This window comes from Pongo abelii, chromosome 11, assembly GCF_028885655.2.
Source record: "Pongo abelii isolate AG06213 chromosome 11, NHGRI_mPonAbe1-v2.0_pri, whole genome shotgun sequence".
NCBI lineage: Eukaryota > Metazoa > Chordata > Mammalia > Primates > Hominidae > Pongo > Pongo abelii.
The window spans coordinates 104,421,219-104,447,769 of record NC_071996.2 but is presented as its reverse complement, the minus strand read 5'-3'; the positions used below and the strand labels follow the sequence as shown (position 1 = coordinate 104,447,769).

The following is a 26,551-nucleotide window of genomic DNA, read 5'->3' as shown; positions in this document are numbered from 1 at the left end:
ACTCATATTTCTCATCAGTAATGGAGCAGTCTATTTTTTTATTTGTTTACAATCTTCAAGATAAACCAAGCCCATTTCTCACAGGCCTGAAACTGTTGATAAAGTTGACTTGTCCTTGATGTTTCAAGATGGTAACTCAAGTGGAGAGGCCGTGGCTCCTATCTCCAAGACTGCTTAGTTTCTCTGGGCCTTGATTTTCTGATCTGTAAAATGGGAACTAAAACACCTCTCCATCACTCTCACCAACATATTTAGCAGCAGCAGGTGGCTAAACCCAAGGGCTGGAGTTGTTAATTTGGCAGCAGCAAGAAGCCCCAGGCCAAAACTGGCTCACTGTGCCCTTGCAGTGTGGACAGACTGAGCCTTCAGAAAGGCATGAGTGGTAGGGGTGAAGATTCTTACTCTCTCATCCCTTCTGCCCTAGTGGAAGGAGCCTTCTGAAGTTTCTAAGGAATTTTTTTTTTTTTTTAGAGGGAGTCTCACTGTGTCGCCTAGGTTGGAGTGTAGTGTCACTGGCACGATCTCAGCTTACTGCAACCTCCACGTCTCAGGTTCAAGCAATTCTTGTGCCTCAGCCTACTGGGTAGCTGGGACTACAGGCGTACATCACCACACCCGGCTAATTTTTGTATTTTTAGTACAGACAGGGTTTCACCATGTTGGCCAGGCTGGTCTCATACTCCTGGCCTCAAGTGATCTGCCTGCCTTGGTCTTCCAAAGTGCTGGGATTACAGGTGTGAGCCACCATGCCCTGCCTCTAAAGATCTTTTTGAAGGTTCTTCAAATGGTGAAATAGCAGCCCGATCCAATAGAGTGCTGAGCTTCTAATTGTGCATTCTGAGTGGAGGAATGCCAGCAGCAATTTGGGCGTTGTGGGTGTCATGGTGAAAATGACTGATTCTGTAGAGGAACCCCTTGACTTACACTGATTGGTTAGAAACTGGTTTGGGGGCCGGGCGCGGTGGCTCACGCCTGTAATCCCAGCACTTTGGGAGACCGAGATGGGTGGATCACAAGGTCAGGAGATCAACACCATCCTGGCTAACACAGTGAAACTCTGTCTCTACTAAAAATACAAAAAAAAACAGCCGGGCATGGTGGCAGGCGCCTGTAGTCCCAGCTACTTGGGAGGCTGAGGCAGGAGAATGGCATGAACCCGGGAGGCGGAGCTTGCAGTGAGCTGAGATCGTGCCACTGCACTCCAGCCTGGGTGACAGAGCGAGACTCTGTCTCAAAAATAAATAAATAAAAAATCAAATTAAATTTAAAAAAGAAACCATTTGGGATCTTCAGAAGTGTCATAAGGGAGTTTCCCATCTGCAGCTTGCTTCCTGTTCTGGAGATTATAACCAGATCATTATTTTGCAACTGGGATGGCTCAGGGCAATAAAAAGTGAGTCAATACCCCTTATCCTTGCTTTGGCAACACTGATCATATGAATTACAGCCACAGAAATCACCACCAAAAACACAGGCGGGTACTAGATTGGAAAAACATACTCTGCCCAAGAGGGCAAAGCTTCCCTGCAAACCTGGCCAAGTATTCAACAAGCCAAAAAATCACCCAATCTGGTGGCTAAATTCCATTAATCAGCACTGAGACGCAAAAGGGATTAAAGAAAAAAGAGAATATCCCCACATCTAGCACTCGGTTGAAGATATAAAACATGACTGATGCATTTGAAGCCCCTGTAATTCCTCCCTATTGGCATGTTCCTCCATGTCTCCCCAAGCCCATCCCAGGCAACTACTACTCTAAACTTCTCATCACCCCCATGCATCTGTATATTTGTACAATATACATATTAATTTATAAGAAACATAAAAGACTCTTACGTGTATTTTAACATTATATAAATCATATCATATTATATATGTTATTTGCTCAGCATTATGTTACTGATACATATATTTAAACTGTATGAAATTGCCAATATTTGGTTGTTTCTGATCTAGAAGAATGGCAGTTTCTTATGGTTCAGCCTAATAATTCTAATTAATTTTATTTCACTACTTGATAGTATTCCTTTATGTGACTATACCACAATTTATCTATCCTCCTCCTGATGAATATATAGATTGTTTGTGTTGCTTTTTTTATTTTATTTCTTTATGCTTTTAGAAACAATGCTGCTCAGAAAACTAACACTCCTCCTTATCTCCTGGTACATGTGCAAGATTTCTTTTGGGGCCAGACGTGGTGGCTCACACCTATAATTTCAATACTTTGGGAGGCTGAGGCAGGAAGATTGCTTGAGGCCAGGAATTCAAAACCCTCCTGCACAACATAACAAGACCCTGTCTCTACAAAACAATATTTTTAAGTTTATTTTGGGACATAGATCCAAAAATGGAATTGCTAGATTTTACTGTGTGCAAATTTCCAACATTTATAAATATTGCAAATTGCTCTCTAAAATGATTGTGTCAATTTACATTTCCTAGATTGATGTAATAGAGTTCCCTTTGCTCCGTATCTTCACCCATACTTGGTACTGACAGAGTTTTAAATGTTGATAATATGATGGACATAAAATGCTATCTCACTGTGGCTGTATTTTTCAAATTTTCTGATGACCAAAGAGAATGGTTATGTTTTCACATGTTTATTGCTCGTTGGTATTTCCTTTTAATTACTGGTTCATATTTTTTGCTCATCTTTGAACTAGTTTATATTTTTGCCCATCTAGGTTGGATTGTTTGATATTTTATGGATTTGTAGAAGATTATACATATGGTATATGTATGTATATCTCCTTTATCAGTTATACAATGTGGCAGATATCATTTCCCAGTTTGTGGCTCATCCCTCAGGTTTTGTTTTTGTTTTTGTTCTGAGACAGAGTCTCACTCTATCACCCAGGCTGGAGTGCGGTGGCATGATCTTGGCTCACTGCAACCTCCACCTCCCAGAGTCAAGCAATTCTCATGCCCCAGCCTCCCACATAGCTAGGATCACAGGTGTGCACCACCATGTCCAGCTAATTTTTTTTAGTAGAGACAGGTTTCACCAAGTTGGCCAGGCTGGTCTTGAACTCCTGACCTCAAGTGATCCGCCTGCCTCGGCCTCCCAAATTTCTGGGATTACAGGCGTGAGCCACCACACCCCGGCCTCATCCTTCAATTTTTTAATGTTGTTTTTGATGTTTTAAAATAGTCAAGAAGCAAGTGTTTCTTCTTAAATTCACAAATGACAGCTCCATAGTGGGTTATCAAGGGAAAAGGTGGGGCTTCTCAGGAAATATCTCTAACCTTTTAGGTTGAGAGCATAGAGAATTCGATGATTAGTAAAACAGCCTGAGAGTGCAAAGGGTGATATAACCAGGGAAATGTCACAGCATTGCCAAAACCCCTGAAAGCCCATTGGAGGTTTGTGGTCATTGGTTTGAAACGAGACCTGTCTGCAACATGGAAGCTTTTTACCCCAGCCACATCCTGGAATTCCAGTACAAATTTGGAGGACAAGGATTTATAGGATTAGCCAGAGTTGGGATTCTGCCACCTCAGTGGAACTGAGGGAAAGGCAAGGGTGTTGGTGGGTACAGGAGACTTCAACAAAGACACATGGACTCTAAGCTGAGTGAAGAGGGAGTGAGGGGCGGTGCTGACATCGGGAAGACGATAGATAGGGTCAATCAACCTAACTGGAAGCCCCGGTGGCACTGAAGATCCTTGAAGGGAAGGTCCTAGAAGAAGCAAGATGGAATGATGGGAGGTGGCTGGCAGAGAGGGACATGCTTGGAATTGAAAGGTGAGTGAAAGTACAGGTGGTAGTAATGACAAAGTTTACTGGATGCATGATTGGCGGGACATGGAGGATACACTCATTGAAAAAGGGTGGGGAAAAATCTGTGACGAATGCAGAGTGAATAATGGGAAAATACATAGCAAAATAGAATTATAAATAAATATACTTCTTTGTGTGTTTTTGTATTTCCCAAATATTCCATAATGAACATACATTACTATGTAATCAGAAAAAAGTTATCAAATAAAATTCCCTTATTTATTAGTAAGTCTATTTCTACTATTTACCAGTACTCAGCTCAAAATCTCACAAAGTTATATCCATTCTAGAATTTCACCAGTATTTCCCAGGCATTTTACAGAATCACTTAAAATGAGACCTAATGAGACATATAAGTTTCACAGCATATGTTCTTTCTTTCAAGAAATACCTATCTGAAATATGTATGTAGAAGTGGGGAGGAATGGGTATACAGTGGACAGAACTGGGGGCAAAACTCTTCTTGAACACCTTTAATATATTTTCTTATCTTCAAACCATACAAATATCTTTATAAAAATACTACCTACTCAAAATTACTTAAAAAGTAAAAATTAGTACAATTTAAAATTTTTAATTTAAAAATCTTTTCATAAAAATTCAGATTTGCAAAAGTTATGTTAGGAAATAAACAGTTGTTTGCATTGCCAAATAAGTAAATCTTTAAACACAGAATTTCCTCTAGTGCTTTTTTAAAGGGATTTCTTTTTTTAAAAATGTATTAAGAGTTCCATTTTTTTTTTTTTTGGCCGGGCGCGGTGGCTCACGCTTGTAATCCCAGCACTTTGGAAGGCCAAAGCGGGCGGATCACGAGGTCAGGAGATCGAGACCATCCTGGCTAACACGGTGAAACCCTTTCTCTACTAAAAATATAAAAAATTAGCCGGGCATGGTAGCAGGTGCCCATAGTCCCAGCTACTCGGGAGGCTGAAGCAGGAGAATGGCGTGAACCTGGGAGGCAGAGCTTGCAGTGAGCCAAGATCGAGCCACTGCACTCCAGCCTGGGCAACAGAGCGAGACTCTGTCTCAAAAAAAAAAAAAAAAAAAAAAGAGTTCCGTTTTTAAAAAACACCTGCCTGTAGCCCCAGCTGCCACTCAGGAGGTTCAGGTGGGAGGATCACTTGAGCACAGGAGGCAGAGGCTGCAGTTAGCCAAGATGATATCACTGCACTCCAGCCTGGGTGACACAGTGAGACTCTGTCTCAAACAAAACAAAACTAAACTAAACTAAATTTAAAAATTTGGTTCCTATTCAAAATTCAAAGATACAAATGTGTTGTTACATTCTTATCACATCCTTAAGAGCAAACTGCAGACTTCCAACAAAACTGAAACCCTACCAGAAAAAAGTTAAATGATTTGTCACATACAACACAAATCTCACCAGAGGACAGTTACACTTGTTTGGTATGGCTCCGGAGTTTAGAACGAAAATGAGTGGTTTTAAATAGTTTCTAAGGAGGCAGAAACAGAGAACAGAGAAGAGAACAATTAAAGCTGTCCAAAAGTGAAACCAGGTGGCTTGGAGGGACAGGGCAGCAAATCCAGAGATACAAAGAATTGCAAATCCTCCAGAAATGGCTTCGAGGCTTCAGTAAGTCACTTAGCACTCTGAGAGCTGGACTGCAGGGTCATTGGGGTCCTTTCAAGCTCCCAAATCTATGCCCCCACTTGTGGTGAGTTCCTTCTGCTAGAAGGGTTCAGCAGAGGTGAGGGACGGTGGAGGAGGAATCTGTTACGGAATGAGAAGTTGGAGTGAAGCAAGCTTCAAACAGATTAACCACTGGCACCTGAAGACCTCTAGCTACAGACGCCCATCCACACTACATTAAAAAGTCCAAGGTAAAGTTCATCCCTTTCTGTAGGCAGGCCCCAGAACATGAGCTCTCATTGTGTGGCAGTACTCAAATATGAAGCAGTCGCCCCAAAGAGCCAGGACACACCTCTGTGAAGTTTTAAAGATTATCACCAAAAAGAATTAAAGCACTTAAAAATGAAGGTGGAGAGCTCAGAGGCTCTGAGAACAAATTTACAAACACCTAAGGGCCCAAGAATTCCAGGTTGAGAACAAATTGACCAGATCACTCAGAAAGCATCAGATCTGGAAGGTTCTGTGAATCATGTATGGTGCAGAAATTACCTGTATGAGGTAAACTTCTAGTTTAGTTTACCTCCGTGGAGATTTGATCATTATTGATTAAGGGTTGCTATTCGGCAACATTAACCATTGTGTTATACCAGTCACTGGGTCGGTACCACAGCGTACCAGATGCTTATATGTTTAGCACTGCCTGGGCATAGGTGGAATAGAATGCATTGCTAAGGGTAAGCCCCATGATATCCAGCCTGCCCACCACCATTGTGAATCCCTGAAGCAGAGGCCAGTAGGTGCTATGGCTCTAATAAAAATAAACACCAGTAGTTAAATAACTGTCACATTTGTAATAACAATTTATCAAATGTCTTCATGTCTTTAATTTTGTTTGGCAGTATCCAAACTTTTATGAAAGAAAGAATGAATGAGGCCAGACACAATGGTTCACTCCGTTGGGAGGCCAAAGCGGGCAGATCACTTGAGGTCAGGAGTTTGAGACCAGCCTGGCCAACATGACAAAACGCTGTTTCTACTAGAAATATGAAAATTAGCCAGGCATGGTGGTGCACACCTGTAATCCCAGCTACTCAGGAGGCTGAGGCAGGAGAATTGCTTGAACCCAGGAGACGAAGGTTGCAGTGACCCAAGATCGCACCACTACACTCTAGCCTGGGTGAGAGAATGAGACTTTGTCAAAAAAAAAAAAAAAAGAATGAATAAAAAAGAGGAAGGGGAAAGACAGAAACATTTAATTACAGCTCTTATAGGTGAGTACAACTAGGCAAAATATATAGGAACCTCACTCAATCTACCTATTCCCCTCATAAACATCTTGGCATACAATGACTATCACCGCTGTCAAATAGCTGTGATCAAATCACCTGTTATTCCTGAACTCAAAATTCACGCAGACATGCACACACAAACACAGACAAGCATCATGTTTCACGAAATCTCGGAGGGCACACTCTACCAACTGTGTACCCCTCCTGCTGAGGAGGAATGAGCCAAGGATGACTATGTTCTGGTGTCTGGGTAGATCCATGACTCACAGCTGTAAACGTCCAGGGACCTCCGAAGTGCTTGCTGAAGGCCTCTAAAAACAACGTTTCCTGATTCTAGAATTTAACCTTGCACAAGCACTAAGTTCTAGCAAAACAGAAATATGAAATACACCAGAGGCCCAAAACTTAAACATCAAACCCCAAATGCTCCTGACGAAGGAGGTTTCACTCGCGTCCGTGTGAAGAGACCACCAAACAGGCTTTGTGTGAGCAATAAAGCTTTTTAATCACCTGGGTGCAGGCGGGCTGAGTCCGAAAAGAAAGTCAGCGAAGGGAGATAGGGGTGGGGCCATTTTATAGGATTTGGGTAGGTAGTGGAAAATTACAGTCAAAGGGGGTTGTTCTCCGGCTGGAAGGGATGGGGGTCACAAGGTGCTCAGTGGGGGAGCTTTTGAGCCAGGATGAGCCAGGAGAAGGAATTTCACAAGGTAATGTCATCAGTTAAGGCAGGAACAGGCCATTTTCACTTCTTTTGTGATTCTTCAGTTACTTCAGGCCATCTGGATATATATGTGCAGGTCACAAGGGATATGATGACTTAGCTTGGGCTCAGAGGCCTGACAGGAGGTTTTATCAACAGCATTTTGTCCAACTGAACTCAGAGCCAAGAGCTGGCCTTCTGCTGCTGTGGACATCACGAACCAGTGAGGGAAGAATTAGATCTTACTCAGAGTATGTCAGGGGTAATGCTAGTGCTGAGTTGCTGCTAATAAAGTCAGCTGAAATTACGCACAAAAGAACTTAAGTCCTGCTATTTCTGTTGCAGTTACAACCAGAAGACGCTACCACCTAAAGGCATTTATATGCACCTCAGCACCTAAAGGCATTTATATGCACCTCAGCACCATTAGATTTAAATAGATGCACACATAGGACACATTCTTTCTCGTCTTCCCAACAGCTAATGTTTTCTCTACTTTACAGACAACGCTGAAAAAAAGCTAGCTTGATTTAGTTAGTGTCTCTGAGCAAAGGAATCACAGGACAAAATGGAAATGCAGGGCTTTGATCTCCAGATCCTTTGCTCTTTCCTTGGTACCTCACCATCCTTCACTTGCCTTCACATGTCAGTTCTGCCAACTGGACAAGGACTGTGACCACTAGCTTTTGGCCCTGACTGTTATGAACATGGTTTTGGGAGATCATCCTGACACATGTGTAAGAATTAAAGAAAGAGGAAAGAAACATGAAAGGTGGCTTGACAGCCAAGGACAGGTTTATTTTAGAGAAAACAAATTTGAAAGGGGCTTCTGGCCAAGTTAGGTCAGAGCCCTCTCACTTACAGACTAAGAGTTTTTAAGGATTTAGGGTGGGAGAGTTTATCAGAGGCTTGGATTGCTTCTGTGTCTTTTTGCTGTGCTTATCTGGGAGGGAGAGTTGTGTGGCTGTTCCCATACAATATTTCTGCAGCCGTAGGTATACCCCACCCCCCTCCAGTCTGCTTTTAGCTTCCCTATCTTAGTGCACCTGAAGGGAAAGGAATGTGCTTATTAAGGCCCATTGTTTTACTGGAACCCATTGTATGAAGGCAAAGTTTGGCAGTTACCCAAGAGACTTCCCCCACCCCCCCACCTCCCTCTGTGCCAGAGCTGTCTTATCTGTATTTTACTCTCTTCTCTTTCTGGCTGCTTGCGGTTAGAAAAGAAGTGATTTCCTTGAAATGCATGAGGCTAGAAAGGGAACTGGAACTTAAAGTGGCGGTGTTTGTCCAAGATGACGGTGCTCCTGCCCTGTCAATATAGATTAGACATTCCCTCTGTCAAGCTACATTCAAATCCACGTGACAATCAGAGACATCAGAACAGTGTTCTTGTGAATATTCTTATAACAAATTTACTGTACATGAATTTGACTTTCACATAAATAATTATAAATGCAGGCACCACTAAGAGTTGTTGTTCTTCATTCCTTGACATTTTTTTATGAGCATTCATATATCAAATGAAACACTCCTAATGCCCTTCCACGCCCCAAGGCATTCCAGTTCACCTGGCTGAAGTCAAATCCAGTAAATGAGGACGGCGAGCAGGTTGTTCACATCCCCAGGCCTCAGCTGCCTCATCTATAAATGAAGGCGTTAACCACAGGACTTTGGATCTCCCTATGAGGGCTCACCTTCAAGGATTCAAAATACAGTTCCAGGAATTAACAAAGAAAAAGTTCCTCTAGAAATTGAAAAAAAAAAAAAAAAAAAAAAAGCTCAAGTACTTAAAAATGTTCAAAACTTAATGAAGAAAGCATCATGGCGTCCTTACAGAGCCACTCCTTTCAGGCAAGCCAGACATCCCCTCTGCCAAGAAGAGCCCAGTGATCCTGAGAACAGCTTCAGTCTCTGACACAGCTTTTCTCCTCATCCCTTGGGCCAGAGGAGCAAAGTGTAGTAGCAGTGACAAGGTGGGGACTGTCCACTGCAGTCTACTGCATCTGCCAGCCCTGAGGACATCTGGCCAAGAGAAAGGTGCTGGCCTGTAGATTGAGTCCTGATTCAAGCTTTGCGTGAAGCCAGTGCTATCCACTCCTGGGTTTCCATGTGAAAGAGGCAATAAATTCCCTTCTTTGCTTCAGTCAATTTGAATTGGGTGTTCTGTCAATGGCACCTGAAAGGTTCCAACCCCAACACTGAATTTTTTTTTTTTTTAAACAAGGTCTCGCCCTGTTGCCCAAGCTGGAGTGCAGGTATGTGATCTCGGCTCACCACAGCCTCTGCCTCCTGGATTCAAGAGATTTTCCTGTCTCAGTCTCCCGAGTAGCTGGGATTACAGGTGCTCGCCACCACACCTGGCTAATTTTTGTGTTTTTAGTAGTGACGAGGTTTTGCCGTATTGGCCAGGCTGGTCTCGAACTCCTGACCTCAAGTGATCTGCCTGCCTCGGCCTCCCAAAGTACTGGGATTACAGGCATGAGTCACTGCATCCAGTCCAACATGGAATATGACATCGGGTTGTAAAGTTTCTGCTTGCAGAGCAGCTGAGTGTAAATGAGCCATCATCTTCCTACAGGGAAACCTGTCTCTAACCAAATAAAAACTTCCTACGTGAGCACCTTCCTTACACAAAAGCAGGAAATGGGCCTGGCATAGACCAAATTTTCACCTCACTAGATGTGCAGAAGAGACGTCTTAGGAAGGGGGAGATCAGAGAGAGGGTGGGTGGACTGTGACCTCATTGTCCAATGTTCAAGGCCATGCAGAGGGGACACAGAATTATAACTAAGGGGTAGTTGCCTAGAGAGGCAATCTAAACTCAGTCTAGGCTAAGAACGTGGTTTTTGAACACCAAGGAACCTTAAAATGTACCTGGTCCCCAGGCCAGTCACGGTATTTCATGCCTGTAGTCCCAGAACTTTGAGAAACTGAGGTGGGAGGATCGCTTGAGCCCAGGAGTGTGAGACCAGCTTAGGCAACATAGTGAAACCCCATCTCCACACAAAAAATTAAAAGTTAGCTGTGCATGGACACACAGCTGTAATCTCAGCTACTTGGGAGGCTGAGTTGGGAGGATCGCTTGAACCTGGGAGGTCAAGGCTGCAGTGAACAGTGATCCCACCACTGCACTCCAGCCCAGGTGATGGAGCGACTCTCTCAAAAAAAAAAATACCTGCACAAACCAAAGCCAATTACTCTGTCTTCAGGGTAGACATCCAAAACCAAGGCTACAATCCAAGTCTTCAATAATGAAAGTTTTCTGGCCAGGTGTGGTGGCTCGTCCCTATAATCCCAGTATTTTGGGGACAGAGGTGGGAGGATCACTTGGGCCTAGGAGTTTGAGACCAGCCTGTGCAACAAAGTGAGATCCCTCCATCTCTAAAAAAAATAAAGAATAAAAAATATCCGGGCATGGTGGTACACACCTGTGGTCCCAGCTACTTGGGAAGCTGAGGTGGGAGGATAGCTTGAGCCCGGGAGGTCGAGACTACAGTGAGCCATGATTGCCCCACTGCACTCCAGTCTGGGTGACAGAATGAGACTGTCTCCAAAAAAAAGAAAGTTTTCTAACGTTTAGACTTGTCAAAAGAAAAAGAAAATCAGAATTGACTGTGTCAGAAAACATGGTGTTTCCTGTTTCTAGAATGACAGGTGGAGACCACCGATTCCTGTGCTGGGCAGGAGGCTGGAGGATACAGCCAATGATTCGTTTGAGGTCTAAGAACCAACAAAAACTCTCTGCTATAATGAAAGTGCATCCAGGGGCACAGGGAATACTAGTTTTTTCCTTAGTGTGAAAGCAGGCTGGGGCATCTGTTTCTTTGTTCCCTGTTTGTCCACTCTTCGACTCACATCATCGTTGACAGCAGTGAGGATGGATAAGATGTCTTCATGTCTGCAACAAAGAAGAAAACAAATTTTTTTTTTATGGAGTCTCACTCTGTCGCCCAGGTTGGAGTGCAGTGGCACGATCTCAGCTCACTGCAGCCTCCACCTCCTGGATTCAAGTGATTCTCATGCCTCAGCCTCCCGAGTAGCTGGGATTACAGGTGCCTGCCACCACAATCGGCTAATTAGTAAAGACGGAGTTTCACCATATTGCTTGCCCAGGCTGGTCTCGAACCCCTGACCTCAGGTGATCCGCCCATCTCAGGCTCCCAAAGTGCTGGGATTACAGGCATGAGCCACTGTGCCTGGCCCAGAGAAGAAACTTTTTTCAGTCAGGAGGTAGAAACCACACACCAGGTCTTAGAAAAGACACCAGGTACCATGTACCAGGTCTTAGATCAACAAATACGCAGCAGATGCCACAGATACCAACAATGCCCTCTCTATCTGTAGTCTTGGGAGAGATACAAAGATAAACATGACACAATTCCTGAAGTTAACCACTTAGAATGCAGATATGAAACATTTACCGAGGATGGCATGTACACAATATTCATAACACAAGGCAGAATGTGGTCAACACCAAATGAAAGGTCCAGGTTCCACTGCAAGTTCAGAGGAGAATGCACTTCTGGTTGGGAGGGAGAGAGAAGGCTTCATGCTGATGGCAGCATTTGAGCCTGGGCTTGCAGGACATATAGCATTTAGCAGAACGTTCTCAGGGTGGGCAATACATATCACTGGAAGCAAGCACAGGTTCTGAAAACACATTCAATTTTAAATTGTGGCTCCATCACTCATTCATTGTGTGCTCTTAGGCTGGTTACTCACTGCTCCATGCCTCAGTTTTCCCAGCTCTAAAATAGGAACCATAACAGTCCCCATCTTAGGGGTTGCCGAGAGCATTAAAGGATGTATATTGGGTCAAGCACTTAGAACATTGGCTACACTGTTCTGCTGACCATCATTTTTTAGTATTAGTATGACTACTCTCATCCCCTCATCCTTAACCATCACTATTTTTCAGGGAAGGGATGCAGGCCCTTACCTGCTCTCAATCCCTGCATCTTGCTTAGCACCTGCTCTCTATTCCCAAATCTTCCTGTGTCGGTTTCCTTCTTATCATTTAGTCTCACCTGAAATATTATCTCCACCAAGAAGCTATCATTATCCTGTTTTGTTTTGTTCATGGCAGGGATCACTTCCTGAAATTGCCTCTTTTTGTTAGAGACAGGATCTCGCTCTGTTGCCCAGGCTAGAATGCGGTAATGCGATTGTAGCTCACTACAGCCTCAAACTTCTGGGCTTAAGCAATCCTCCCACGTCAGACTCACTAATAGCTAGGACTACAGGTGCATGCCACCACACCTGGCTAATTTTTTCTTATTAATGTAAATATTATTTAAATTAATATTAAATAATTATTGAATACATAAAATTATTAAATAAATATTAAACAATTAAAATATTATTAATTTAAATATTAAACACTGAAAACTATAAAACATTGATGAAAGAAAGTGAAGAGGACACAAATAAATGGAAAGATATCTCGTGTTCATGGGTTAGAAGAATTAATCTTGTTAAAATGACCATACTACCCAAGGTGACCTACAGATTTAATGCAGTCCCTATCAAAATACCAGTGACAAGCCAAGTGCAGTGGCAAATGCCTGTAGTCCTAGCTACTCAGGAGTCTGAGGTGGGAGGATTGCTTGAGCCCAGGAGTTCCAGTCTAGCATGGACAACATAGCAAGACCCCATCTCTAAAACAAAACAAAACAAAAACAAACAAAACAAAACAAAAACAAACAAAAAAATTACATTCTTCACATAAATAGGAAAAAAAAATCCTAAAATGTGTATGGAACCACAAAAGACCCCAAATAGTGAAAGCAATGCTGAGCAAAAAGAACAAAGCTGGAGGCATCACACCACCTGACTTCAAAATATACTAGAAATCTAGAGTTACCAAAACAGCATGGTACTGGTATAAAAACAGACACATAGATCAATGGAACAGAATATAGAGCCCAGAAATAAATTCACACACCTACAGCCAATTGATTTTTGACAAAGGTGCCCAGAACGCACAATAGGTAAAAGAGAATCTCTTCAAAAAACGGTGCTGGGAAAATTAGATATCCACATGCAGAAAAATGAGACTAACCACTTACCTCTCAGCATATACAAAAACCAACTCAAAATGTGTAAGACTTAAATGTGAAACCTGAAACTATGAAGCTACTGCAAGAAAACGGGGCAAACATATCACGACATTGGGTTGGGCAAGGATTTTTCAAATAAGACCTCAAAAGCACAGACAACAAAAGCAAAAATAGACAAATGAGATTACATCAAATTAAAACCCTTTTGCATGGCAAAAAAAAAAAAAAAAACCGAGTGAAGAGACAATCTACAAAATAGGAAAAAATATTTGCAAACTATACATCTCACAAGCAGTTAATATCTAGAATACATAAGGAACTTAAATAACTCAACAGCAAAAAAACAAATAACCCCATTTAAAAAGGGGCAAAAGACTTTAATAGACATTTCTCAAAAGAAAACATACAAATGGTCCACAGGTATAAGAAAAAAATAAGTAGTTTAAAACAAAATAAATGATTTCATTAGATTACGATAGAACATACTTACCAAATGCCCTCTATTTACATAAGTATCATATCAGCATTTATCATATCACTTCTGGGGGTATTAATCTATCGGTCCCACCTAACATCATCCCTCCTATGCCTAGAAGGAATAATATTATCATTATTCATCATAAATACCCTTATAGCTTTAAATATGCACTTCACCCTAGCAAATATAATACCCACTACTCTACCAGTATTTGCTGCCTGTGAAGCCACAGTAGGCCTTGCTTTGCTAGTTTCAATTTCCGACACATGTGGCTTAGACTACATACATAACCTAAATTTACTTCAATGCTAAAAATAACTCTTCCTACAATTAGACTACTACCAATAGCATGACTCTCTAAAAATTATATAATTTGAAGCAATATGGCTACCCCAGCCTAATCATCAGCTTCATTGCCCTATTATTCTTTAACCAATTCAACGACAATCTATTCAACTTCTCATTAACTTTCTCCTCTGATCCGCTAACATCACCCCTCCTAATCTTAACAGCCTGACTACTACCTCTTATAACTATAGCAAGCCAGTACCACCTCTCCAGTGAATCACCCCTATGGAAAAAACTCTGTATTTCCATATTAATTTCCCTACACATTTTTCTAATCATAGCATTTACAGCCACAGAACTAATTATATTTTATATTCTCTTTGAAGCTACACTTACCCTATCTTAATTATTATCACCCGATGGGGTAACCAACCAGAACGCCTCAATGCAGGTACATATCTCTTATTTTACACACTAGTGGGACCCCTCCCCCTACTTATTACACTTATTTATGCCCAAAATATCCTAGGCTCACTGAGCATGATAATAATAACATTTAATATCAAGAACTACCAATCTCCTGATCCAACAATCTCATATGATTGGCATGTATAATGGCCTTCATAGTAAAAATACCCCTATACCGACTTCACCTATGACTTCCCAAAGCCCATGTATAAGCCCCTATTGCTGGCTCAATAGTACTGGCAGCAGTGCTCCTAAAATTGGGCGGCTACACATAATGGGACTTACACTCATCCTCAGCCCTCTGACAGAACATATAGCCTATCCTTTCCTGATATTATCCTTATGAGGCATATTATGACAAGCTCCATCTGTCTATGACAAACTGATCTAAAGTCACTTATTGCATATTCCTCCGTAAGCCACATGGTACTTGTTATTGTGGCTATCCTCATTCAAACCTCCTGAAGTTTTACCGGTGCAATTATCCTCATAATTCCCCATGGACTTACTTCGTCCCTACTATTCTGCCTAGCAAATTCAAACTACAAGTGAATCCACAGCTGAATCATATTACTCTCTCGAGGACGTCAAACATTACTTCCACTAGTAACCTTTTGATGACTTACAGCAAATCTCACCAACCTTGCCCTACCCCCCACTATTAATCTAGTAGGAGAACTCCTTGTAACAATGGCTTCATTCTCCTGATCAAACACTACCATCATGCTTATAGGACTTAATATATTAATCATAGCCCTTTATTCCCTCTATATACTTGTCACAACACAACAAGGAACACTAACATACTATATTAACAGCATTAAAGCTTCTTTTACACGAGAAAACATACTAATACTTATACACCTTTCACCAATTCTCCTACTATCTCTAAATCCTAAAATTATTATAGGACTTATACCTTGTAAATATAGTTTAATCAAAACGTTAGATTGTGGGTCTAATAACAGAAGTCCGCAACTTCTTATTTACCGATAAAGTTTGCAAGAACTGCTAACTCATGCCTCCATGCCTAACAACATAGTTTTCTCAACTTTCAGAGGATGAGAGTTATCCATTGGTCTTAGGAACCAAAAATATTGGTGCAACTCCAAATAAAAGTAATAATCATGTATTTTTCCATTACTATAATAACCTTAATCTCCTTAACCTTACCAATTATTATTACCTTTATCAACCCTCACAAAAAGAACTCATATCCATACTACGTAAAAATAGCTGTTGCATGCACTTTCACCATTAGCCTCATTCCCACAACAACATTTATGTGTACAGACCAAGAAATCATCATCTCAAACTGATATTGAATAACAACCCAAACCCTAAAACTCTCATTAAGCTTCAAACTAGACTAATTCTCCATAATGTTTATTCCAGTAGCACTATTTATCACTTGATCTATTATAGAATTCTCAATATGATATATAAAGGCAAATCTGAACATTCATCAGTTTTTCAAATACCTACTTATTTTCCTCACCACAATATTAATTCTAGTTACCGCCAACAACCTTTTCAAACTTTTTATCAGATGAGAGGGTGTAGGAATTGTATCTTTTCTACTAATTGGCTGATGACATGGCCAAGCAGATGCTAACACAGCAGCCCTCCAAGCAATTCTATACAATCGCATTGGTGATGTTGGCTTTATTTTAGCTATAGCATGATTCCTCTCATCATCCAATACATGAGAGCCTCAACAAATACTTATCCTTAACCCTACCCCCAACCTTCTTCCATTAATTGGTTTTCTCTTAGCAGCAGCAGGAAAATCAGCCCAACTTGGCCTCCACCCCTGACTTCCTTCCGCCATAGAAGGCCCAACCCCAGTCTCAGCCCTACTTCACTCTAGCACTATAGTTGTGGTGGGAGCTTTCCTACTTACCCGCTTCTACCCCTCAACATCACTAATCATCACGGAAATGCAAATCAAAACCACAGTGACAGCTGGGCGCTGTGGCTCACGCCTGTAATACCAGCACTTTGGGAGGCTGAGGTGGGCAGATCACTTGAGATCAGGAGTTCCAGTCCAGCCTGGCCAACGTGGTAAAACCCTGTCTCTACTAAAAATACAAAAATTAGCCAGGCGTGGTGGCACATGCCTGTAATCCCAGCTACTGGGGAGACTGAGGCTGAAGAATTGCTTGAACCTAGGAGGCAGAGGCTGCAGTGAGCTGAGACTGCGCCACTGCACTCCAGCCTGACAGAGCAAGATGTTGTCTAAAATAAAATAAAAAAAAACCCCAAAGTGAGATGCCACTTCACTCAAGTTAGAATGGCTATTGTCAAAGAAACAAAAGAAAACACATGTTGGCAAGGATCTGGAGAAAAAGGAACACTTACACACGGTTGGTGGTATTGTAAACTAGTACAGCCATTATGGAAAATAGTATGCCAGTTCCTCATAAAATTAAAAATAGAAATACTATATGATCCAGCAATCCCCATACTAAGTATATAGACAAAGAAAATGCAATCAATATGTCAAAGAGATACCTGCACTCCCAGTTTACTGCAGCATTATTTACAATAGCCAAGATATGGAATCAACCTAAGGGTCCAAAAATGGATGTATGGATAAAGAAAATGTGATATTTATACGCGACAGAATACCATTCAGCCATAAAAAAAGAATAAAATCCTGACATGTCTGACAACACGAATGAGCCCAGAGAACATCATGTTAAGTGAAATAAGCAAGACACAGAAAAAATCTGCATGTTCTCACTCATGTGGAATCTTTGTTTAAAAAATTGATATCATAGAAGCAGTGATTAGAACAGCAATTACAGAGATGAGAGAGGGAAGGAGGGAAGGGAAGATGAGAGGTTAGTCAATGGGTACAAAGTTACAATTAGATGGGAGAAATAACCTCTGGTGTTCTATTGCACAGTGGTGTGACTATGGTTAACAGTAAGGCATTCTGAGCTGGGCACTGTAGTTTGAGCATATAATCCTAGCTACTTACAAGGCTAAGGCAGGAAGATTGCTTGAGCCTAGGAGTTCAAGGCCAGCCTGGGCAACATGGTGAGATCCCACATTTAAATCATTTGATCAATCAGTAAGGTGTTGTATATTACAAAATAGCTACAAGAGAGGCTTTTAGAGGTTCTCACCACAAAGAAATGATAAATGCATGAGGTGATGGATACACTAACTACCCTGATTTGATCATTATACAACATATATATGTATTGAAACATCAAATTATAACCCTGAAATATGTAGTCATGAAGTATCAATGAAAAATAATAGAAATTTCTGGAGTACCAAAAAAACCACACATTGCTTAATCATGCATGTATACTGTCTCCTTTGAATATTGTTGAATTTTTAAAATAATAATAATTTAAATATTCACTTATATTTTTATTATATGTCCTTCCTTCACTGGACTTTTATCTCCCTGGAGAGCAGATTTTGTCTCTCTTGTACACAGTTGCACCCCTAGTCCCCAGTTTGGTACCCAGTACGGTAAGCACATAGTATGCTCTCAATAAATATTGCCTTGTTCCTGAAGCCATAGACATTAGACTCTGATGTCTGTGATGAGGATGGAGGGGCTGGTAAAGAAGAGAGAAAAGCAAAGTTGACTCAAGGCTCCAATCCTGAATTCCCAGAAGAGCACTATGGCCATTCCTTCAAATGGAAATTCAGGAGTAGGAGCTCCTGGAGAGAGCTGGGAAGATGAGCTCAGAAACATGCATGCTGAATGTGAGGTCCAAGGGCTAAACAGAGGTAGGATATCTAGCGGGATGTTAATGAGACAGGCTCAAGCAAGTCACTCATTGGCCCAGCAAATGTTTAACAAGCTCACAATATATCAGATCAGGGGCTGAGGATATAAAGTTGAATGAAACAGGGTCTCTGCCCCCAAGAATTCAGAGATGAGTGGGCCAGAGATGGCAACTTTGGAGACGTTTTCATGGAGGTGCCCGTGGCCTCTAGGTATGGCTAAAGCTGCCAAGAAGAGAGCACGTGGCAGAGACAGAAGGGAAGCTGTCAGAGCAGTGGCAAATAGAAGTCCAAAGATAGCACATAGGTGCTCAGGACATAGGAGTGAGTGATAAATAAACAAAGGAACAAATAAAAGGCCCCCATGCTTTTGTTCATGCTATTCCCTCTGCCCAGCACATCTTTCACTTGATTCTTTACCTAACATCTGTTTGTCATTTCTAGAAGCCTCCTCTGATCCTTCAAATCTGGGCAAGGTACTCATTCTGCATGTTCCCATAACACCTATACTTCACAATGTGCACTTACCAGCTGGGGATGCCCTTCCCCATCAATTTGTTTGTCTATCCCTCTAGCTTGTAAGCAACCTGAGGGCAAGGACTCTGTCTTTTCTTAACTCTGTATCTTCCTTTCCAGATCCAGGCTCGTACTCAATACAAGGTTGCTGGATGGATGGATGGATGGACAGATGGATGGATGGATGGATGAATGGGTGGTTAGATGGATAAATAGATAAACAGGAGGGTAGGCAGATGGATGAACAGGTACATGGATAGAACAATTTAGAACTCTCACCCTTACCAAAGGTGTTGAATGAGAGTAAAATAAAAAATAAATAAAACTAATTAATTACAAATGGAAGAAAAAAAAGAGCTCTCACCTTGGGACCAATTTCTTCAGATGATTACACAGAGACTGAATATACCAGCTGCCTTCCTCCACATGCCGAAAGGACACATAGCCTGGGACAGTGGCCAGACCAAGTAGGAAGTCAGCCTCAGCAGGAATACTGTCCTGCAGGGAAGTGGGTGGCTGCTCAGGGTTCAGAGCATCTGCTTCGATGGATACGGAAGGCTGTATTTCTTCACCTTGGCAGGCCTGGATGAAAAAGAGTTTAGGTTTTTCAGCCAGTCTAGGGCACTGCAGGGCTGTGAAGTGAGACATGATCTCCCGAATGGGAATGAGGGCCTCATCCGAAGAGTAGACAGCTCCAAATTTCCCATGGGTCAGAATACAGAACACGAAGCAGTCCCCGTCGGCATGGGCTGGATTGCACTTCTGCTCCTGCAGGACCTCCTCCATTTCCCCTTTCGTCACATTATTGTGTATATGCACTGTGAACCCAAGCCACTGGAACACATGACTCAGGATCTCTGTTTAAAAACAAAAAAAAAAAAAAAAAGAGAGAGAGAGAGAGAGAAAGGGGAAATAATAAAATGATGCAAAACAAAATGAAGAACTGAAATAAGGCCGGGCGCAGTGGCTCACACCTATAATCTCAGCACTTTGGAAGGCCGAGGCAGGCAGATCACTTGAGGTCAGGAGTTTGAGAAAAGTCTGGCCAACATGGCAAAACCCCATCTCTACTGAAAATACAAAAATTAGCCAGGTGTGGTGGCTCATGCCTGTAATCCCTGCTACTCGGGAGGCTGAGGCACGAGAATGGCTTGAGCCTGGGAGGCAGAGGTTGCAGTGAGCTGGGACTGCACCACTGCACTCCAGCCTGGGCAACAGAGCAAGACTCTGTCTCAAAGAAAAAAAACTGAAACAATGCTAATAGTTACAAAATTTGCACAGCAAATAGCCTAAAGCTTTGGATTATTTTTATTTTCATAACCATAAAATCTTACAATGAATCTCCTATCACGTAATACCCAGTGTTGTCACAACAGTCCTGAGAATCGGCAGTGGCCAGTGTTTCATCCTGTTTCACAGCTGAAGAAGCCAAGGTCTCTTGACTCTCCCATGATCACACACCTAGTTAGTGGTGGAGCTGGAGCTCACGCCCAGGTTGTCTTGTGCCAATCCAGCAGGCTCTCCCCCAGTACATGCTCTCCTCTATTCAGAATTGTGAATAGTCAAAGATTCTTGCCACTCTTTAGCAGACTGGTGACGCCCCAGGGATATATAAGAGGCTCAGAAACATGATATCATCCTTACACGTATATGGAAGATAAAAGTCACAGAAAGAAAATGTGAAAATAAAAAATAATTTTAAGATCCCCAATTTGCATTTGATAAACTATTCCAGACTTGCTTACCAGCATCTTTATGGGTTCCTTGTCTGTCCTTCAGGGAGGTAAAGCTGTGGTTGTTGACAATGACACAGAGGCCTCTGTGGTTCCGATTCATCCTGTACACAGCTGCCCTCTTGAAGAATAGATAGAGCCACTTAGTAGGAATCCTCATCTTGGGGCCCTAAATGTTTCTAACCAACCACTCCAATGGATCCACTGTGAGGAAGAGCAGGATCTATCTCCCCATGCCAGTTGTGTAAACCATGTTTTTGTTGTTGTTGTTGTTGTTATTTTGTTGTTGTTGTTATTTTGTTATTGTTGTTGTTGTTTTGAGACAGAGTCTCACTCTTGTTGCCCAGGCTGGAGTGCAGTGACGCGATCTCTGCTCACTGCAACCTCTGCCTCCCAGATTCAAGGGATCCACCTGCCTCAGGTGCCCACCACCACCCCCAGATAATTTTTTTTTTTTTTTTGAGACGGCGTCTCGCTCTGTCACCCAGGCTGGAGTGCAATGGCGTGATCTCAGCTCACTGCAACCTCCGCCTCCTGGGTTCAAGCGAGTCTCCTGCCTCGGCCTTCTGAGTAGCTGGGACTATAGGTGCCCGCCACCACGCCCAGCTAATTTTTATACTTTTAATAGAGACGGGGTTTCACCATGTTGGCCAGGATGGTCTCGATCTCTTGACCTTGTGATCCACCCGCCTCGGCCTCCCAAAGTGCTGGGATTACAGGCGTGAGCCACCATGCCTGTCCAAAACCATGTTTTTATACTCTAGTCTAAACCCCTTTAAGTATTTATGTCACATTATTTCTAAAGTCACATATTGAAAAACTGGGGATTCTGACCACTCTGCAACTCACTTTTACTGCACAATGTGATCTGAATAAAATTTCAAAGATTCTTTTTTAAGTCCTAGAGCCCAGGACAAAGGATAAATCTCATTTGCACTAAAGATTAGACAGTTCCTTTCTTTCAGGATGCCACTCCCAGTATCAGAGGCAGAGAGTTCTCAAGATCCTGGCCCTAGTGTGGAATTAGCTAATTAATTCCGAGGTGAAATGCCAGATCCTGATTAAAATTCGACTTCACCTGGCTTGGCTGGAGAAGCTCGATCATGACAGTTAAGAAAATGGAATATATATTTTAATATTGTCAAACCCAGGGTTTATGCAAAAGCATGTTTATTTTCGTATTAGCAACATGAATGAAGAAAGCATACACAAGGATTTCATGAGACAACATAAATATCAAAGATTTTTTTCAGATGGTTCATTTCTGGAGTGATCTGATGCCTTCACAAAAAGGGAAATCTCTTTTGTAATTTTATTTCTGAATATAAAAATAATATACAAGCTGGCATGGTGTACTCGGGTGGCTGAGGCAGGAGAATTCCTTGAGCCTGAGAGTTCAGGACAAGCCTGGGCAACATAGTGAGACCGCCATCTTTATATATATATGAATATATGTGTGTGTGTATATATATATATATATATACACTTAATATACAAGTGTATATATATATAAAGTATACTTATATATAAAGTATATATATACACATATATTCATATATATATAAAGATGGCTGATATATATTCATATGTATATAAAGATGGCTGTATATTCAATTTTTTAAATTCAATATATATATATTCACAGTAGGAATTTAAAAATATGTGCAATTATTTTTTAAGGCTATTGTAAACAGCATGTGATTGTAAATTAGCTGAGCTGGCTTTAGCAGAGCCTCTGTGCAGCTAAAATCATCCTTGAAATCGTGGTACATCTTTATCCAAGCAGAAAATAAGTGGCTTCAATGGATAAGAAAAGAAACTACCCCTCTCCAGAAATAACCCAAAGGGTATGCATGACTCAAAGTGCAACAGCATTTCCTCCATAGTCAAAGGGATCAATCACTTCTGATTGATACAGAAAAAGGTGGGAAGAACACAGATAATTACAGAGAGAGGGAGAAACAAGTCGGAAACAAACAGCTCGGAGCCCTTAAAATCATCGAAGGCCGGACCCTAGGGAGAGAGCCCCTAAAGAAACCGTCCTTTTTATTAAATTTGGAAAAAAAATTTTTTTATTAAAAAAAGGAAAAAAAGAAACCATCCAGACCTTTGTGCCGGTTTCAGAGTTTAGAGTGTTAGCAGATGCTCCTTGCATCCCCCTGGAGACCAGGCTTGGTGCACCATTTGTGGCTCTGTTACCTAGAAAGAGAGGTACTCAGACTCCAAATATCTTCCCCAAGCATTTAGATTTCTTCACGGATAATTTTCGCATCTAATTCTGGAGAATTATGCTTCTCTCAAGGCCCTCCTGAGACAAATTCAGCCACCATGCCCTTCCTGATGGGAGAGACTGATGTGTCTTCACATTCCTTTTTGCTTTGTCTGGGTTGGAAACTATGCTACTGGCAGGGATTGGGTAGGGAATTAATTAAGATCCCATGGATCAGCTCAAGGGTTCCAGCTCAAGTATGGTTGGGTTGAGTCAGCATTTATGTCACTGGATATAAAGAGGCTAGGTGGACCTCTTCCCTAGAGAAGAAAAAAGAGGGAGGCTGGGCGTGGTGGCTCATGCCTGTAATCCCAGCACTTTGGGAGGCCAAGACGGGCCAATCGCTTGAGCCCAGGAGTTCGAGACCAGCCTGGACAACTTAGTGAGACCCCCATCTCTAGAAAAAAAAATACAAAAAATTAGCTGGGCATGGTGACACACGCCTGTAGTCCCAGCTTCCTGGGACGTTGAGGTGGGAGGATCACCTGAGTCCGAGAGGTCAAGGCTGCAGTGAGCTGTGATTACACCACTGCACTCCAGCCTAGGCAACAGAGTGAGGCCCTGTCTCAAAACAAAAAAAAAAAAAAGAAAAGAAAAAAGAGGGGAAAAAGAAAGTTCCAGTTGGGCATCGACTGAGGATCACACTGCTTTGAAGTGTTTCTGCCAACTCCCTGTTTCCTCTGGAAAAGACTCTATCACAGAGAGAAAGTTAGCAATGCGTTATTTGTCACATGGCACTAACAGGAAAATGTAACATCAGTTTTCTTTTTCCACTCACAGGAAGTTTGTAGTAGAACCCACCAAACTCTGTCCTTGTCTCTGGGGCATGAGTTAGTTATTAACTACTGCTAAGGGTCAGTCCTCCGGCTGAGCAAGTCCATCCATATTCCCCAGACCAGAAAACACAGCAAAAGGGATCCAAGCTTCAGTGGCTCAGAGCACCTATAAATTCCTCCTCACCATGGGAGAAAGTAACGCTCCACAGGAAGTCACGTCTAAATGTTGGAACTGCAGAATTGTAAAGCTGAAAGAAACTGCCTTATTCTTCAGAGGGGTGAAGCAGTCACCTGAGCTCACATAAATAGACAGTGGGAGAGCCTGGCCTTAGGAGAGTAAGCTCTGGAATCAAACTGCTGGGTTCAAATCCCAGCTTCACTTCTTTTTAGCTGCGGTGCCTTTTAGCTGCAGTGCAAAGCACTAGATTTCATGGGTCTCGGTTTCTTCATCATTAGTGAGAATAACAGTATTACCTACCTCCAGTGAATGGAGGATTAAATGATATAATCCCTGGAATCTCTCTGAACAGTGCCTAGTACGTGACAAGTGCTTAATAATGGTCACCTGGTCAATGTTACCAACATCATAGCACACAACCTCCATGTTAGGCAAAAAGACAAATTGCTAGCAAAGCTGTGTGTCTTGGACTCTGAAGGATAATTTTCCAGAAAAAAAAAATGAGGAATGGTCTGCGACAAACTTTACATACCACAGAAATACTTCGCCAAATCCTGTTTGTTCATAAGCAGTTTAACCTGATGGCAGATTCTGGAATATTTTCCTAAGATTATGGTTTCTGGGCAGGGATTCAGGGAACTAAACACACCATCCTCAAGTCCCTCCTATTGCTTCTTCTCTCCCTCTGAAGCAACATCTGGAACCACTCCATAGAGGACACGCGCCCAAACTGCACATTGTGCTGTCACTACTGGCCTGAAGGCTTCAGCCCTGCTGGGGGCTGTTTCTGCTGCACAGAGGGTGGCCCAATTCTGAAGGGTGGAGGGGGAGAACAGCCACCTGCAGTCCCTAGAATCTGCTATACTAGGCATTCAGAGCAGAAACCACCCAGCCCTCTCCATACTGCCATAGAAAAGCCTAGTACAATCCATGCATTCAATGTCTTGCCTTGAATTGGAATAAAAAATGAATTATTCATTATTTATAAAGCTTCTCTTCCAAGTCACCTTGAATTCCTTGGTATATATCAAATATGTCTATCCCTGCCATACTGATCTAAGTTGTAAAAAGTATATTAGAAATACCTACCATTACTCCCTGCATGCTTATTTTGCCAGGACTCCTCCTGCTGAGAAAAAAAGAAAGGAGGGCATGAAACATAGGAAATTCACACAGTTAGGATGAGGAACAAAAACTAGACTTGATGCAGGGAAGGACAGATATCTAAATCCACATTCATAGAAAAGGTCATTGGACCGGTTGCGGTGGCTCATGCCTGTAATCCCAGCACTTTGGGAGGCCGAGGCAGGTGGATCACCTGAGGTCAGGAGTTCGAGACCAGCCTGACCAACATGCTGAAACCCCACCTCTACTAAAAATTTAAAAATTAGCCGGGTATGGTAGCACACGCCAGTAATCCCAGCTACTCAGGAGGCTGAGGCAGGAGAATCACTTGAACTTGGGAGGCAGAGGTTGCAGTGGGCCGAGATTGCGCAACTGCACTCCAGCCTGGGTGACAAAGCAAGACTCTCTCTCAAAAAAAAAAAAAAAAAGAAAAGAAAAGACAAGTTCATTGGCAGGAAATGGGAACAGAACCAACTCTCTCCATCCAAAGGAGAAGGTTCACAAAGACGTACTGGCAAAAATACAGTGTGACATATGCTCAAGGGTACTTACTCATTGCAGCATTATTTGCACTAAGGACTGGAAATAGCCTAATGTCCACCAATAGGAAGTGGTTGAAAAAGCTGTGGTATGTCCATATAGTGGAGTAAGATGCCAAGGACAGCCTCTATACCCTTCTCCAGGGGATGTTGTCATATGGAGAAAGCAAAATGAAATGGTATTTCAGAACACTACCTCTTTTGTAATAAAGGGAAGATATAGGTTGGATTTTTTTCAAAAGTAATAAGATAAATCAAAAAACAAATAAAAATGGTAATCGAGGCAGGGAGGAGAGGCAAGGATGCACTACTTTGGGCATACATTAATGTTTTATATAATTAAATACAAAATTAAAACAAAGTCTAAGACCCTGTCTTTTCTGTACCCTCCTCCCCATTCACCATCACCCCCTTCCCCCATGACTGTCAGCCGTCAGCCTGCAGCAGAAAGCACCCAAGGGGACCTGACCAAGGTGTTGGGGAAGAGCTGTGGGGAACAAATGCAAAGGAGGCTTAGCTTCACTTTCCAAAAGGCTTCCTGCCTTTCTTTTCATAAGCCACTGTTCCCTTCCTGTAGAATCCTAGATTTCTTCTAAGTGGCAGACAAGGGCCTGGCCAGACTGCCTTCTGGTTTTGTCCAGCAGTTGAGTGAGTCTTCTGGGACTAGGGGCAATGCAGACACAGCAACAGGCTCTGCCCAGCCCCTCCAGGCCCTGGCTTTCCTTGATTTGTTCTTCCCTTGGCTGATAAAGTCAGCCAGAACAGGGACTAGAAAAAAGCTTTAAGGTCTAATCTGCCTTTCTTCTCCTGAGAATGTTGCATCCTCTGTTGACACCTCTCAAGTCTCTATGTCAGAGAGGAATGAATGAATGAATGAATGAATGAATGAATGAGTGAAAGTCCCACACCCTGGCCACACTCAATCATCTTTCAACTTCTTTTGATTGTTTTCAAGAGGGGTCTGATAAGGCCTTATAAAGAAGCAGGTGTTAGGTCTCCTCC

The 26,551-nt window shown here is 42.2% G+C and overlaps 1 protein-coding gene across 3 annotated transcripts in view; it reads right to left on the bottom strand.

Moving 5' to 3' along the window:
* CASP10 (caspase 10) overlaps positions 1-26,551 on the bottom strand; it is a 45,987-nt gene that overhangs the window by 363 nt on the left and 19,073 nt on the right. Inside the window, exons 6-10 of one of the 3 annotated variants that reach the window (XM_063712554.1) lie at positions 24,975-25,011; positions 22,770-22,861; positions 20,675-20,783; positions 19,294-19,786; positions 8,134-11,265 (exon numbers count right to left, since the gene is read on the bottom strand). In XM_063712554.1, coding sequence (XP_063568624.1) covers positions 11,112-11,265; positions 19,294-19,786; positions 20,675-20,783; positions 22,770-22,861; positions 24,975-25,011 — 885 coding nt within the window. In that variant the 3' untranslated portion in view covers positions 8,134-11,111. 3 annotated transcript variants of the gene reach the window in all.